Source organism: Nicotiana sylvestris, chromosome 9 (genome assembly GCF_000393655.2).
Source record: "Nicotiana sylvestris chromosome 9, ASM39365v2, whole genome shotgun sequence".
Classification (NCBI taxonomy): Eukaryota; Viridiplantae; Streptophyta; class Magnoliopsida; order Solanales; family Solanaceae; genus Nicotiana; species Nicotiana sylvestris.
In genome coordinates this window covers 169516883-169534879 of record NC_091065.1, presented here as the reverse complement: position 1 = coordinate 169534879, position 17997 = coordinate 169516883, and the positions used below count along the sequence as shown (strand labels likewise).

General features: G+C 35.0%; 1 protein-coding gene across 1 annotated transcript; it reads right to left on the bottom strand.

Moving 5' to 3' along the window:
• Positions 1-11277: 11277 nt before the first annotated feature.
• Positions 11278-12253, bottom strand: LOC104242224 (uncharacterized). Its single transcript, XM_009797246.2, has 3 exons — positions 12172-12253; positions 11768-12053; positions 11278-11689 (listed from the first exon to the last, which is right to left on the bottom strand). The coding sequence occupies exons 1-3, from the start codon at positions 12251-12253 to the stop codon at positions 11278-11280; spliced, it is 780 nt and encodes a 259-aa protein (XP_009795548.2).
• Positions 12254-17997: the final 5744 nt, after the last annotated feature.

Here is a 17997-nt window from a genome sequence, read left to right as displayed (position 1 = left end):
CTTCAAAAGTGAAATAAAATCTCTGTCCCAGTTTCAGCTATTGGAATTTTTTGGGATTTTTCTTCTTTTCTTTTTTTTTTGGTTGGACCAAACCGTGAGGCTGCCTACGTATCCTTTTTTAAAGGAATCAGGTCTAGCGTAGTTCACACATCTGACCTAAACTATTTTTCATCTTTCTTTCTATTTCTCTTTTCTTTTTTTTCCTTTTCTTTTTTCTCTTTTTTTCCTTTTCTTTTTTTCTTTTTTTATTTGCCCCAGCTTCTATTTTTGAGGACATGGACCTTCGACAGTTCATTTTTTCACTTGAACTTTCAAACAGCTGCCCCAGTTTGTACTCTTGGGGCATGAACTTTTCTTTTTTTTATTTCATTTTTTTTTATTCTTGATTCTAAACTTGATTCCAAAAGGGGGTGGTCAAAGAAAATAACACAAGCTCAAAAGGGATAATAAAGGGTATAAAGTGTCTGGGTAGCAGAAAAAGGGCCTCCCAGCCTCGAGAATGCCAAACATATTAGCCTTTCACAATCACGACATTGATGGACCTATTGCTTTCTGGGTCTTTTTCAGTGTAAAGCTGTATGAGCAATACTTTCCTTGCCGTGATGCCCCTTGTCAATTCAGGTGACTTTTCTTGGATTTTGTCTTGATAAAGAAGATGCATTTTACCACTAACTAATCCATTTTAAGTTGTCTAGAATAGACCTTCTTTTGAAAAACACTTTCTATCTCTTAGTGCTAAACAAATTTCAACCCGTCCGATCATCCTTAATCTCGATCTTCTCAAATGATTCAAAAAGTAGAGATCCTTAACTTCTATGAGCATGACTGCTTTGGTTCCATGTAAACTAGGCTCATGCTTTTTTTCCAATTGTCTCATGTCTCTATTCATCTTCAAAAGTGTCTCTTTCTCACTTATCCAATTCAAGACTAAATAAGTTTTCTAAGATCTGGCCAAAAATTTCTCATACATGTCATGTCACCAAAAACTAGCATAAATAGAACTATGCACAAAATAGACACAAAATGACTGACTATTTTTTATTGAATAAAGGATATCAGGGTCCGATAACACAAAAGAAGAAGAAAAAATGACAAAAGAAGCTATCATGGCTAAAAAAGGAGTGACTTTCCAGTTACTAAGCAACATCTTAGCCACACATTCGTACATCAGCATTACTATGACATTTAACCATTTTGATTGCTTTGGATTCAACACTCAAATTTTGACGATCATCCCGAGCAGCCCATGTCCTATTGCTCAAATCTGGTAAAGTCAACCCCACATTTGCCTCCATTTTTAATTTTTCACCGTCAACTTGCCTACTTGCTTTTTTGTGATCCTGGATCAACAACAATGGTGCTTATTCCCATGGTTGAGAAGATACTTTTATTTTCGAGAGATCTTGGATTGTTCTTGTGACTCGCCATTGCAAACCAACAAACCGACCACCTTTGACTAGCTTTTATTTCAAAATAACAACCATGTTAGAATAAACACTCTTTCTTTCTTTTTTTTTTTTCCTTTTTTTCCTTTCTTTTTCTTTTCTCTTTTTTTCTTGTTTCTTTCCTTTCTCTTTTTTTTTTTTTCTCTTTTTCATTTTCCATTTTTTTAAAACCATTCGATCGAACCTGATGTGGGTTGCCTACGTATCATATGGGAAAATGAATAAGATCTTGCGTAGTTCGGGAAGATTAGAAATAAAGTAAATAAACTAACTCTTTTTTTGGATTTTGAAATTTATCTTTTTTTCGAAAGAAATACTTACAAAGAAGAAAGAAAATATTTTTTGAATTTCGATTTGTTTTTTTTAAAGATTTTTTTTGAAAAGAAAGACGTCTAAAGAAGAGGAAAAAAATATTTTCTTGAATTTTAACTTCTTTTTCTGGAAATTTCGAAAGAAAAACTTCTAAAGAAGAAAGGAAATATTTTTGGACTTTTACTTTTATTTTGAATTCATGAAGGAAAGACTTCTAAGGAGAAAAGAAATTATTTTTGAATCTTGAATTTTTCTTTTCAATTTTCGAAAGGTGAACTTCCAAAAAAATGAAAATATTTTTGCATTTTTTGAAAATTATGGGCTCGAAGAAAGAGCTTTCTAAAGAAGGACGTAAAGGAAAATATTTTTGGATTTTTGAAAATTGGGTCTAAAATAAAGACTTTTCTAAAGAATGAAGTAAAGAAAAATATTTTTAGATTTTTTTTTAAAAAAAAATTGGGGTCTAAAAGAAAGGCTTTTCAAAAAAAAGAAAGTAAAGGAAAATATTTTCGGACTTTTGAAAATTGTGGGCCGGAACCGATGAGGTTTGCTTACGTATCTCACATCCGGTGAGAATCAGACCCGCGTAGTTCGCATGTTTTGACATAACAAAAAACATGAAGTATTTTGAAGCCATTCTCTTTCTTTTTTTCAAAATTTCGACAGAATTTCAGTATATTTTGGATACCAGATTTTTCAAAGGCGGGTAATTATCTCTCTCATACCTCAAATTTTATTTTTTCTTATTCTAGCAACCGGTCAACATGCAAACCGAAGCAAATAATTGTACAAGTAGCACGTAAAAATGCATAAGGATGGTCTTTTGATTCTGGGGTCCACCTATCCTAGACGGACCCTAACTCCTGTGTTGAGTACTCAAAGTCAAATGCACATGATGCAAACACACGTTCCTACTAGAGATCCGGCATGCGGCTGAGTTATTCTAAGTTTAAAACTTGGGTATATTGTTCTAGACTTGGTGTACCTAAGCGGACAACTCGAGCCGAGGAGGGGGATACGTACTGGGAACCAAAAGGTCATCCGGCTTTGTAACTTGTCTGAGCCTCTTTCTAATTTAAGGTATGACACTAACAAAAGAGGAGTCAGCCAGCGTGCACATCCCCGAAGATGAGAAGAGAAAGGTTTCGTAACAATTTATATACAGTTCAAACAAAATCAAAGCGGTAAAAAGCGACACTTAGCACAATAGGCTTAAACATGTAATAAAATCAGATAATAAATAAAAGTCAAATATAACAGTTATTCTAAGCTCGAATTCTTGAACCCTGAACCGTAGTTCTGGGTTCTTATCCCCAGCAGAGTCGCCAGAGCTGTCACACCTCTTTTTTTACCACCTGAGGGGGTAAATAAGGCAATTTTTTTCCAATTTAAGTGACAATCGAAATGGGATTATTTTATTTAAAATTCAGAGTCGCCACTTGAGATAATTTATGGTGTCCCAAGTCACCGGTTTTAAATCCCAAATCATTGAAAAATTGACTCTGTTTTACAGTCCGCGAAACACAGAAATCTGGGTAAGGAATTCTGTTAACCCGAGAGAAGGTGTTAGGTATTCCTGGGTTCCGTGGTTTTAGCACGGTCGCTCCACTGTTAATATTGGCCGAATTATTTGATTAATCACATGTTTAAAACATATTGTGCATTTTATTCCTTATACCGCTTTTAATTATTTATGAAATTATTCTAGAACAAGTTACGATTGTCGTACACTTGTTTTTTTGGTACACATTGTGAATCGTGTCACGGGAACCGTACCCACGATCTACAATATGTTTAATTTTATTATCATTATGAGAAGTTGTGGCCGGATTTGGAAATTACGTATCACAACTATAACATACTACTAGCGGCTTTAAACTTAGATATGTACGTATCTTAGATATGTCAAATTAATTCCTTGGCCATCAAAATAGTAGGTGTGAGGCTTTAAACAATTCTCTCTTAATTAACCAGTGAAAACATGGAATAAAAATTCACCTTTAACTATCAAGACTCATCTAAATAGATTAAGTTAAATAACATACAAATAATAATCAACAACTAAATGAGGTAAGCAAATATCAACCAAATAGAATAAGGATAAACTAATGAAACAATTGGGTCGTGATATGAAGCAAAACAGAGTATAAGAAAATGAGAAACGAACCTCAAAATGACTCAGAAAATTAATTGTGAGGTAACTTTAAACTCAAAAATGTGACGAACCACGTACGGGCATTCGAATCGGCACCCGAAAGGTCGAAGCCAAAGCGAGCAAATTCCAGCGATAAATTCAAGCCAACCTCAAACTCAATCGATCAACTAAACCGAAATCAGAAGAAAGGGGCTGAAATGTATTTTTATTTTTTTTTTGTATTTTTTCTGATTTTCTTTCCTTGAAACTTGATTAAGAATTAATCAAACCATAGAAATCTCCTCCATTTTCTTTATTTGCCGTTTTCCATTTCTTTGTTAGTGCTTCTCCCCTTTCAATTTTTGTCGTCGCACTGAGATTTTCTTATCGCTAATCGAGTGCGACTTTGAACTTTCGAGAGTGTGATTATCAATTTTGTGAATATAAGACGACGACATCAATTATTTGGGTTTGATGAAAGGGGAAGATTGGAGACATGGTTTTAAGAGGAAAGATTGGGGGTCAATGTTAGAGTGAGGTCGAAGCTACTGCTCGTTCTCTTTTGAGTTCGAGAAATCTTTTTCTTAGCTAGCTCTTTTCTTGGAGCTGAAAAATGGCTGCTCTTCGAAATTGGTTCTCAAAATTCCCATCCGAGTTTTGCGTTTTCAGGAAGAAGTTGTGCTCTTTTTTCGTGTCCCCCTCCTTTCTTAGCTAGGTGTTAGTTTTAGAGAGAGTAGGAATTAAGTTAGGTCAAATGGGAAATGTGTATGAGCTTGGAGCTAGGAAATTGGGTTGGATCATATCTTTTTTGGGTTTAAATTTAGGTTAAGAAGACCAAATAATACAATGTATCTATAAAGATATAAAGATCGCTCTAAATTAAAATAAACTAATATAAAACTAAATACTATAAGTGAAACTAATTTTTTTTTTGTATTTTCAAATGTTATAATACTATACATAAAAATATACTAATTGACTTTTACCTAAAGATGAAAATATTTATTTCATTTTTTGTGATAAACTAAAGTAAAAGAGTCAAAACTATTTAAAATAACGATATTAAACCTAAACTAAATATTTTATGCTAAAAATATGTAAAATCTTGGGAGGGTAAAAAATCACATATCTACGTTAGCGAAAGAATGAATCTATGTTTTGATTGTGCAAATGCTGTCCAGAATAGTTCACTAATTCTCCACCTTGCTTGCATGCCTATAAGGGCATTATAGCTGAGGGAAATATAGTATCTTCTTGTTGAACTTAGTGTATATCTTCCATTAGTAAACCAACTGATCATGCTACTTTTGATGGAATTTATTTTCTTCCAGTAGAAGCTATAATTCATTGGGGGAATATGCATTCATATATTGCTATCATTCTTCATATATAGGCCGTGAACCCATTTAGTCCACAGAAAAACCTGTTTTTCAGCCGATTGCCATATTAATTTGCCAACAGATGCAATATTCCAATTCCTGCACCCTTTAATATTCAGTCCTCCATGCTTTTTTGGCACGCATATTCTGTCCCAAGATACAAGTGAAGGTTTCTTCTTCCTTTTAGTGCCCCCCCCCCAAGTACTCCTTACATGTTTCATCTACCTCTTTCAGGACACTCTGAGGCAGTATGAATACAGTACCACAGGAATTATGAATAGAGAATATCACTGCATTGATGATTTGCAACCTTCCAGATAACTGTTTAGCATACCCATTTTGAATTCTCTGAGTGATCTTCTCAATCAGCTGATGACATTCTAGTTTGTTCCATTTTTTAGGAGAAAGTGGCAGTCCCAGGTACCATATAGGAAAGGCCCCTAGTGAAAATCCTGTGATGCTTAGCATAGTTGCCTTTGTATGGCCATCTACTCCTGCTATGAAGATGTTTGATTTGTCCATGTTTGCTATCAATGTCCGGACCCGTCAAAAATTTCTACCGCAAATTTCGCATTTGACACAATTCTTGTCATAAGCGAAGATGCCAATGATGACGTATTGTTGACACTTGATGTAGATTCTTCTTGTTTATTGTCTCCCATATTTGACACAAATATTATTTAATAGCTGACGACACAAATCAAGATTATTTCCTTTCTGATGTAGAAGATCAGACTAAGCTGCAACTACAGAGCATACTCAGACAGAACCTTGACTCAGTTACCAAGATAAATCTTTTCTGATGTGGAAGATCAGACTATGCTGCAACCACAGAGCATACTTAGACAGTACCTTGGCTCTGATACCAATTGTTGCGGAAGCCAAATGTATATAGTGTGAATAAGTCACAACTACTATACCAAAAATTATGACAGCCACCAAATAATAAATAAGACAATAAAGCAACAATAAAAGGAACACCAGAATTTACGAGGTTCGGCTAATTTTGCCTACTCCTCGGACACAACCAATATTTTATTCCACTCCAAAAATACAAGTGAAATAATACTAAAGAGAGAAGATACAAATGTCTTAAACAGATGAGAAGGCAAATGAGAGGTGTGTTTAAATCCTAAACATTAAGCCTTCTTTTATAGGGGGAGAATCCCCCAACCCTTCTTTTCCCACCGATGTGGGACAAATTTGCCAAACTTCAACAAATCTCCACCTTGGCAAAATTCCACATCTTCAATTTTCTCTCAATAACAAATTTTGATTGTGTCTTCATCTTTAATCTTCAGTTTTCAACAATGTTGATCAAATCCAAACAATGTTGAAACTTGACCGCAGTCACCACCTTTGTCAGCATATCAGCAGGATTCTCTGTAGTATGAATTTTCTTCACCGTGACTCCACCTTCTTCTATGATTTCTCGTACGAAATGATACCGAACATCAATGTGCTTCGTCCTTGCATGATAAACTTGGTTCTTCGCTAATTGAATAGCACTTTGACTATCACAAAAAATTGTGATACCTTTTTGTTCAACACCAAGCTCCTTTAGCAATCCTTGAAGCCAAATTGCCTCTTTCACAGCCTCTGTAATAGCCATGTACTCTGCCTCTGTTGTAGACAAAGCAACTGTTGACTGCAAAGTAGACTTCCAACTAACTGGTGCCTTTGCAAAAGTAAACACATAACCAGTAGTTGATCTTCGTTTGTCCAGATCACCCGCAAAATCTGAGTCACAATATCCAACTACAGACTGATTGTCTTCCTGCTCAAAAACTAACCCGACATCTACAGTATTATGAATATACCGTAGAATCCACTTCACAGCTTGCCAATGCTCCTTCCCTGGATTGTGCATATATCTGCTAATAACTCCAACAGCTTGTGAAATGTCAGGCCTTGTGCAAACCATTGCATACATCAAGCTACCAACAACATTTGCGTATGGTACCTTTGACATATACTCTCGTTCAGCTTCATCCATTGGCGACATAGTAGTACTTAGCTTAAAATGGGGAGCAAGTGGAGTACTAACTGGCTTAGTCTTGTCATCTATGCCAAAACGTTGTAGTACTCTCTTCAAATATTCTTTCTGAGATAAACAGAGTTTCTTTGAACGTCTATCTCTAATTATCTCCATGCCAAGAATTTTCTTTGCCTCACCCAGATCCTTCATCTCGAACTCCTTCTTCAGTTGAATCTTCAACTTATCAATTTCTTCCGAATTCTTGGAAGCTATCAACATATCATCAACATATAGGAGAAGATATACAAAGGAACCATCTTTAAGCTTGTGCAAATACACACAATGATCGTATTTGCTTCTCTTGTACCCTTGCCGCAACATAAACTCGTCAAATCGCTTGTACCATTGTCTAGAAGATTGTTTCAATCCGTACAACGATTTTTCAAGTTTGCACACCATATTTTCTTTTCCAGCAACTTTGAATCCTTCTGGCTGAGTCATGTAGATTTCCTCCTCCAAGTTTCCATGTAAAAACGCAGTTTTTACATCCATCTGAACTAGTTCCAAATCCAATTGTGCTACCAAAGCCAACATAATTCTAATGGAGGAATGTTTTACAACTGGAGAAAACACTTCATTGTAATCAATTCCCTCCTTTTGAGCATATCCTTTGGCCACCAATCTTGCTTTGTAGCGAACATCTACTTGGTTAGGAAATCCTTCTTTCTTTGCAAATACCCATTTGCACCCAATTGCTTTCTTTCCCTTCGGGAGATTGGCCAATCTCCATGTATGATTCTGATGAAGGGACTGTATTTCATCATTCATGACAATCCTCCACTTATCTTCTTCTGAACTTTGGACAGCGTCTTTATAAGTAGTAGGAACATCATCAGCTACAATTGAGGTTGCACAAGCAACCGTCTCTATGAGACGAACATGTTTCGTTATTGTTCTTTTTGGCCTGCTGGTTGCTATTGATTCAAGTTGTTGTTGAGGTTCCTGAGTTGGAATCTCCTCTACTGGCTCTCCTTCCAGAGGGTAATCTTCATTTGTTTCCTCCTCTGCTTCTTGTGTAGGAAAAATAAATTTTCCCTCAAACTCCACCTGCTTAGAAGCACCTTCATTTTGTTTGGTATCTTCTGTTACCTTATTTACCATAGCAGATTCATCAAAGGTAACATCCCTGCTGAATATTACTTTCTTTGTCATAGGACACCATAAGCGATATCCTTTGACTCCAGAAGTAATTCCCATAAAAATAGCCTTCTTTGCCCTTGGATCCAATTTTGACTCTGTCACATGATAATATGCAGTTGAGCCAAACACGTGCAAAGAGTCATAATCTACAGCAGGTTTTCCGTACCATTTTTCAAATGGTGTTTTGCCATCAATAGCAGCAGATGGTAGACGATTAATGAGGTGGCATGCATATGTAATTGCCTCAGCCCAAAATTCTTTGCCCAAGCCAGCATTGGACAACATACACCGTACCTTCTCCAGCAAGGTCCGGTTCATACGTTCTGCCACTCCATTCTGTTGTGGTGTATGTCTAACAGTGAAGTGTCGGACGATGCCATCATTTTCACAGACCTTATTGAAATGATCATTTTTGTATTCACCTCCATTGTCTGTGCGAATACACTTGATCCTCTTGCCTGTTTGATTCTCCACCATCGTCTTCCATTTGAGAAAAATTCCCAACACTTCATCTTTGCTCTTCATTGTATACACCCATACTCTTCGGGAAAAATCATCAACAAAGGTTACAAAATAGTGCTTCCCACCCAATGAAGGTGTTTTGGAAGGACCCCAAACATCAGAGTGTACATAATCCAAAATGCCTTTAGTATTATGGATCGCTGTACCAAATTTAACCCTTGTCTGTTTCCCTTTAACACAATGCTCACAAAACTCCAAGTTGCAAGCCTTTACTCCTTTTAACAATCCTTGATCTGATAGAGTTTTCAAGGATTTTCCTCCAGCATGTCCCAAGCGCATGTGCCATAGCTTGGTTGCTTCTGCCTCTTTGTCGTCACTGGATGTCACTGTCGCTGTCCCAATAACTGTACTGCCACGATAGCGGTACATATTATTATTCTTCCGATTAGCCTTCATTACCACTAGTGCACCGGAGCATACTCTCATCACTCCATTTTCTGCAATGATTTTGAACCCTTTTGATTCAAGGGCTCCCACAGAGATGAGATTCTTCTTCAAATCTGGTACATATCGAACATCTGTTAATGTTCTGATCATTCCATCGTGGTTCCTTAATCATATTGAACCAATCCCATACGAGGTAAGAGGGTTGTTATCCTCTGTGTGAATAATTTCATATTCTCCTTCTTGAAAATCCACGAACCAGTCCCTGTTGGGACACATATGATAGCTACAAGCCGAGTCCATCAACCATATGTCTGATGATGTTGATGACTCTGTTGTAACTAATGAGAAGTCTGAATCATCACAATCAGCTACATTTGAATCCATAATGGCCTTTCCATTATTATATTTGGCCTTATTCTTCAACTTCGGACAGTCTTTCTTCCAGTGCCCTTTTTCTCGACAAAAGGCACATTCATCTTTGCTGGGTCTGGATCTTGACTTGGATCTTCCCTTCTTTGTCCTCGTTTGATTTTGAGGACGACCCCTCACAAATAGTGCTTCTCCTTCTCCGCCCTTCTGTTTTTCTCGCTTTCTTTGTTCATAGCTGTACAAAGCCGAACAAACTTCTCTGAGAGAAACTTCGTCATTTCCATGGAGTAGAGTAGTTTCAAGGTGCTCGTACTCATCAGGAAGTGACGCCAACAACATCAAGGCCAAGTCACCATCATCATAAGTTGTATCCATATTTTGCAAATATATGACCAACTTATTGAAACTGGTGATATGTTCATTCATCGTGGTACCAGGAACATAGGTGAAGTGAAACAGTCTCTTCTTCATGTACAATTTATTTTGACTGTTTTTCTTCAAAAATTTATCCTCCAGTGCTTTCCATAATCTACTTGCAGAAGTTTCCTTTGTGTATGGATATTTCTGCTCTCTAGCAAGGTAGGATCGAATGGTACCGCAAGCAACACGATTGATAATTCTCCAATCTTCTTCTCCAATAGCATCTGGTCTCTTTTCTTCAATAGCAAGATCTAGCCCTTGTTGAAAAAGGACATCTAGAACCTCGCCTTGCCACATCCCAAAATGTCCGGACCCGTCAAAAATTTCTACCGCAAATTTCGCATTTGACACAATTCTTGTCATAAGCGAAGATGCCAATGATGACGTATTGTTGACACTTGATGTAGATTCTTCTTGTTTATTGTCTCCCATATTTGACACAAATATTATTTAATAGCTGACGACACAAATCAAGATTATTTCCTTTCTGATGTAGAAGATCAGACTAAGCTGCAACCACAGAGCATACTCAGACAGAACCTTGACTCAGTTACCAAGATAAATCTTTTCTGATGTGGAAGATCAGACTATGCTGCAACCACAGAGCATACTTAGACAGTACCTTGGCTCTGATACCAATTGTTGCGGAAGCCAAATGTATATAGTGTGAATAAGTCACAACTACTATACCAAAATTATGACAGCCACCAAATAATAAATAAGACAATAAAGCAACAATAAAGGGAACACCAGAATTTACGAGGTTCGGCTAATTTTGCCTACTCCTCGGACACAACCAATATTTTATTTCACTCCAAAAATACAAGTGAAATAATACTAAAGAGAGAAGATACAAATGCCTTAAACAGATGAGAAGGCAAATGAGAGGTGTGTTTAAATCCTAAACATTAAGCCTTCTTTTATAGGGGGAAAATCCCCCCAACTTTTGTTTTCCCACCGATGTGGGACAAACATTTTGCCAATTTCAACAAATCTCCACCTTGGCAAAATTCCACATCTTCAATTTTCTCTCAATAACAAATTTTGGTTGTGTCTTCATCTTCAATCTTCAGTGTTCAACAATGTCACATTACAAGCAGCAATTGGCCTGAATTGACTAGCATTTTCAGGTTAATTCACCTTTGGTATAAGGGAAATATTGGTGGCATTGATTTGCTTCAGCAGTTGTCCAGTTTGAAAGAACTCCAGTACTGCCTCAGTGATATCCTTGCTTATGACCCTCCATGCAGCTCTGTAGAAGCCACTCCCATAACTATCTGGCCCAGGACTCTTATTGATATCAATACTGAACACTGCCTTCTTCACCTCCTCAATGGTGAAAGGTTCCAAAATCCTTAGTAGCTGGTCAATTGTCAACAGGGGCCCATTATTGAGGAATCCTCTGAAGGTGTTCACTCTTTCTTCACATGTTTTCCCTAAAAGGTCTTCATAGTACTGCACAACGATCTTGGCTATGTTTTTCTGTTCTGTTTGCATACATCCTGCAGCATCATTCAGCTGTGTGATGGCTTGTTTCAACTTCCTATGTTTGATAACTGAATGAAAATACAGGGTGTTTTCATCACCAAGCCTTATCCAATTAGCCTTAGTTCTTTGCTACAAATAAATTTCTGCTAAGTAAGAAGATTTTCTGAGTTTCTGATATTTCTCCCTTCCAGTTTGTTGTAATTCAAGGTTATCTGGATCAAGATGAAGTTGCTCTTGAGTATTCTGCAATGCAGTTCTATCCTCATTAGCTTCAGATACTATGTTCCTGAAGCTTTGAGTATTTAGCTTCCTCAATTCTCTTTTTAGCATCTTCATTTTCCTTACCACCTGAAACATCTTGCAACCATCTATCTGTATGTTCCATCCTGCTTCAACCACCTTCAGAAATTGTTCATGCTCTGACCATACATTACAATATTCAAATGTTCCTTTTGGATTTCTACTATTATTTGGCAGTGATCACTTATGCCCTTAGGTAAGTAAACACCCTTACAGTTGGGCATATTTTCTAGCCACTCAGCATTGATGAACATCCAGTCAATTTTAGAGCATACTCGCTGACAGAGCCTTTACCATTCCAAAGTATATCTCTGGCCATTATGCGCTAACTCCATCAAACCACAGGTGTCTAAGCAAGTTTTGAAATCCAGAACTTCTGCTCAGGATTCCCTCCCAGTCTATCTTCACTACTTAGCACTGAGTTGAAATCCCCAACCACAAGCCAAGGCAGCCCAATTTTGTTGCTTTGTGTTATTAACTCAGTCCATAGTGTTTTCCTCTCATCCTTTGTGTTAAAGGATATACAAAGGAGAGGATACAAATTGTCTGTGTGGGAATGTATTTAACCTCACAAGTCAGTATCTGCGCATCTATAGTGATACGAACAATGTTATAGAAGTCTGGTCTCCATCCAATTAATACTCTCCCATTATAGCGAGCATCTAGATTAGGGATATATTGCCATCCTTAAAAAAAATCAGTGACTATGTCAACAATCTTATTCTTCTTTACTTTAGTCTCCAGCAATCCCACCAATCCTACTTCCTCATTTCTGCAAAGGGATTTTTCTTCCCTCTGCTTTTGGGGCATTAAGCCCCCTTATATTCCAACACATGATCCTAGCCATTCCTAGATATGGGAAATAGTCGACCACCCTCATTCCCATCTTAGCCAATTCTGTTGTCAAAGCTACTAGTTGTCTCTTGCAGCACATTAAAGGAGTTCCTAATACATGTTATTACTGCTATATTCAGTATATTTTATTGGTTGTATTCACTGTATTTCTATTTGTATTCAGTGTATTTTACTGTATTTTAAAATTAAATGTATTCACTATTTATATTCTGTTCTATTTTAATGTTAGTATTCAATATATTTCAATGTTTATATCATGTATTCATGCATATTGTATGTACAGTATGCATAAATACAGGTGTATTCAGTTGTATTAAAAAACTACAGACCTTCGAAATACATAAATACAGGGAAAAAATATTTATATAAAAATACAATATATTTGAGTGAATTTGTGCAGAATACAATGTATTTATATCATTGTATGTGACTAAATAGCAAAGAAGAGAAGAAAGTTCGTTGGAGATGGCGTTTTCTAGCAAAACAAAATACTGTATACATTGTATTAAAACTAAAAGTGGAGACAAACAAAAACTGCAACCCTCAAATCTTCTCCGGCGTAGAAAATATTGCAGTATCCATCGTTCATGTCACAGTACCCATGCTCTACTCGGATTATTCCGACATCGTTTTTGCTCCCCGTGCAGTGGGCCCTAGCCTCAGAGCAACGATCCCCTCCTTGCTAAGGAGGAATCTGATTTTGAAGAAAAGGTCTGTCTTTCCCCTCTTTCTCCCAACAGTTTAGAAGTATTTTCAGTTGTCCGACGAGTTTTGTGGCCTAAAGCCAAACTTTATGAGGGGCCTTAACTTTTTTTTTAAAAAAATAGATTTTATTTATTGAAGTCTATTTTTATAACGTCTCTTAGATACAAAGTTATTAATAATTTTCTTATCATCAATAACTCCTAATAAATCTTTCTTAATTGACAATATAGCTATCTATTTAGCCTTTCTTGAGAATTGTTGATCTTAGGTAAGTTTTATCAATTTTAATTTTGAAAACTTTTTTCCGCTGAAGCGACGATAATAAGAGTTATTAACATTATTCCATAAGTAATATATGCATTGGAAAAAGAATCAAATCTTTTTATTTGACCGAGTGTATCAATTAAACTGTTATCTTCTAATTGTACTATTTTTCTTAATACTTTTAATTTCGAAAATAAATCTAAACCATCAATATCAAATTGATTATTACCCTTTAAGGGACATTCAAGATTAAGGCAATATTTTTTAAAGTTTCTATCATCTAGTGATCTTAATTTTAACGCTAAATAGAAAATCAAAAATATTTTCATATGCTTCGAATTGTTCAAATCTATTTAAAATGAAAAAAATAGTCTTGTCTACAATGTATAAAACAATCAACTCCAACGGACTCTTCGAAAGATTTTGAGATTTTATTATTAACATTCTTATCAAATTGTTACTTCCTATATATCACATGTTTCTTACGAAATTTGTATTCGATATTCATTTCAAGTGCGATTTTCTTGACAGAAATCATAGCAGTTGCAAATCTTTCTTCTCTGTACTTGTTAAAGAAAGAAATCAAATTTTTTCACTTTAGAGTACCTTTTTAAAAACTTATACATAGCCTATTAGGTGTAACAAAAAATGGGGACCCCCACAAAAGTGGAGCCTAAAGCATTTGCTTTACTTGCTTTGTGGAAGGGCCGCTTCTGATTGCATTAACCCTTGAGAATTCAGCCAGAGAATTCAAGATTAGAAGCAGGTATTTTGCTCGAAGAGAGAGAAAGAAGAAATTTTTTGAGAGAGATTCGTGTGTTAATTGAAAGAAAGAGACAGGAAAAACATAAATAACGTATTTCACGTCTCAATAGTAGTATATACCATAAATACCTATTTTGCTATAAAATATAAAAGGTAGCTATAGAAAATAATATTTTAAAATAATTATGATTTATAATAAATAGTGTGTATACCTTTGTTATAGGAGTTAAAATTTCTTAAATAGTTTCGGGCGCGGGCTAAAACCTGATCTTTGTGCTAATATATAAGTTGGGTCATATCTTCCTCTTTGGCCTGAAGCCAAGTAATCCAATACCCCCAACACTTCTTCTACAAATGGTACCAGACACAAGTAAATGAACAAGCAGATGCCTTCTGTACAATACAATTTTCTACTGCGAAATCAGTAATGTTCCGTGTTAAATTAGAACGTCTGTGATAATTTCATTTCATCAGATCTATAGGTGGCAACATTAGCCTACTTTTGTAATCCGCCTAACACTCCCATGTTTAAATGATTGAGAAAACTACCTTCTATATCCCCTCAAAATTTTAATAGTCCATATTTTGTCTTACTTACAAAAAATGATCCTTCGGCCCAAACGTATTGCATATAGTAGCCGAAAGGAATAAGCATGACAACATAAGTGCTTGTAGCTCAGTGGTTAGAGTGCCTGTTTCCTAAACTGAAGGAAAAAGGTTCGAACCTCACATGGTGTGATAGAGCAACCCTTTTTTGCCTTTTTAAAATTTTTATATAATGATAATCTATTTTGTACATATTTAGTGATAATCTATTAAAATTTTGAGGGGCTATAGAGGGTAGTTTTCTCAAAGAAGGAGCAAACTTCATTTGTGGCCAGCCGCTAGAAACTAATATCAGTCGCTGGCCACAAAATTGCAGTATGCATTTTAACAGTCTATTTTGTATATATTAACAGTCTATTTATATAGTGACAGTCTATTTTGTATATTTTTTGTATAGTAACAGTCTATTTTGTATATTTTTTGTATAGTAACAGTCTATTTTGTATATATTTTGTATAATGAGAGCTAATTGTATATAAATTGTATAGTGACAGTCTATTTAGTATATTTTTATATAGTGATAATCTATTTTGTACATATATAGTGATAATCTATTAAAATTTTGAGGGGCTATAGAAGGTAGTTTTCTCAAAGAAGGAGCAAACTTCATTTGTGGCCAGCCGCTAAAAACTAATATCAGTCGCTGGCCACAAAATTGCAGTATGCATTTTATAGCCCAAAACTATTTAAAAGGCTAGCCACCGACTCAACTATCATGCAAGCACAATCCCATCCTTCATCTAGAAACCACTCTTCTCCAATTCCAACCCAAGTTCCAAAATAGAAATATGAAATCTAAGATAAGAAGCAGGAATTTGAGATCTTCAATGTCGTCGTATTTTTTGCATAGTGATAGTCTATTTTGTATATTTTTTGTATAGTAACAGTCTATTTATATAGTGACAGTCTATTTTGTATATATTTTGTATAGTAACAGTCTATTTTGTATATATTTTGTATAATGAGAGCTAATTGTATATAAATTGTATAGTGACAGTCTATTTAGTATATTTTTATATAGTGATAATCTATTTTGTACATATATAGTGATAATCTATTAAAATTTTGAGGGGCTATAGAAGATAGTTTTCTCAAAGAAGGAGCAAACTTCATTTGTGGCCAGCCGCTAGAAACTAATATCAGTCGCTGACCACAATATTGCAGTATGCATTTTATAGCCCAAAACTAATTAAAAGGCTAGCCACCGACTCAACTATCATGCAAGCACAATCCCATCCTTCATCTAGAAACCACTCTTCTCCAATTCCAACCCAAGTTCCAAAATAGAAATATGAAATCTAAGATAAGAAGCAGGAATTTGAGATCTTCAATGTCGTCGTATTTTTTGCATAGTGATAGTCTATTTTGTATATTTTTTGTATAGTAACAGTCTATTTATATAGTGACAGTCTATTTTGTATATATTTTGTATAGTAACAGTCTATTTTGTATATATTTTGTATAATGAGAGCTAATTGTATATAAATTGTATAGTGACAGTCTATTTAGTATATTTTTATATAGTGATAATCTATTTTGTACATATATAGTGATAATCTATTAAAATTTTGAAGGGCTATAGAAGGTAGTTTTCTCAAAGAAGGAGCAAACTTCATTTGTGGCCAGCCGCTAGAAACTAATATCAGTCGCTGGCCACAAAATTGCAGTATGCATTTTATAGCCCAAAACTAATTAAAAGGCTAGCCACCGACTCAACTATCATGCAAGCACAATCCCATCCTTCATCTAGAAACCACTCTTCTCCAATTCCAACCCAAGTTCCAAAATAAAAATATGAAATCTAAGATAAGAAGCAGGAATTTGAGATCTTCAATGTCGTCGTATTTTTTGCATAGTGATAGTCTATTTTGTATATTTTTTGTATAGTAACAGTCTATTTATATAGTGACAGTCTATTTTGTATATTTTTTATATAGTAACAGTCTATTTTGTATATTTTTTGTATAGTAACAGTCTATTTTGTATATATTTTGTTTAATAAGAGCTAATTGTATATAAATTGTATAGTGACAGTCTATTTAGTATATTTTTATATAGTGATAATCTATTTTGTACATATTTTGTATAATGACAATCTATTTAGTATATTTTTTGTATAATGACATTCTATTTTTGTATATATTTTATATATTGACACTCTATTTGTATATAAATTGTATAGTGACAGTCTATTTGTATATAAATTGTATAGTGACAATATATATATATATATATATATATATATATATATATATATATATATATATATATATATATTATGTAGTGATTGATCACAATTAGTAAACACAATTGTGTAATTAAAATAATCGTCAAACAACACGTTACCTCATTAAAACTGAAATTAATTCACAGGCAAGACAAATAGGCATAAATAAAGAAAAACAGAACACTTCATTGATGTAAATACAATCTACTAAGCACATTAATTTCTTGGTTGCACCATTTTAACGTAACTGCATTACTAACATTAGTCCTAAAGCCACGTAAACTAAAAAAACCCACCTGAAACAGCAAATTATATGTCAGTCACACGTGCCACCTATATAAAAGCCACACCAGTTGTGCTTTTTTAAAGGACAAAAACTAGTGAGTGCCTCGTTGATCTCTATGTAGCCCATGCTCACCATTTCTCTTTTGAACTTTCTTGAGAATAATACCAAACAATACACACACAAAATAGCAAAAAAACTTAAAGAGAGAGAAACAATTCAATCTCTCGCTCTCTTTCTGTCTTTAAGCTTATCAGCTACCTCTGTCCATATCCAAGAACATCAATGGGCGAGGTTTGCTTAGCTCTTTACCCTTATTTTTTTGGTTTTTTTGTTTGGAATTTCTATTTTTTTTGGG

What these genes read in the sequence shown, in the direction of transcription:
- LOC104242224 (XM_009797246.2), bottom strand. Translation starts at nt 12,253, where the DNA reads ATGGCCAGAGATATACTTTGGAATGGTAAAGGCTCTGTCAGCGAGTAT. An exon ending in TGGATGTTCATCAATGCTGA is followed by an intron (nt 12,054 to 12,171) that starts GTGGCTAGAAAA and finishes ATGTATGGTCAG; the next exon opens with AGCATGAACAATTTCTGAAG. An exon ending in TACTTAGCAGAAATTTATTT is followed by an intron (nt 11,690 to 11,767) that starts GTAGCAAAGAAC and finishes TATCAAACATAG; the next exon opens with GAAGTTGAAACAAGCCATCA.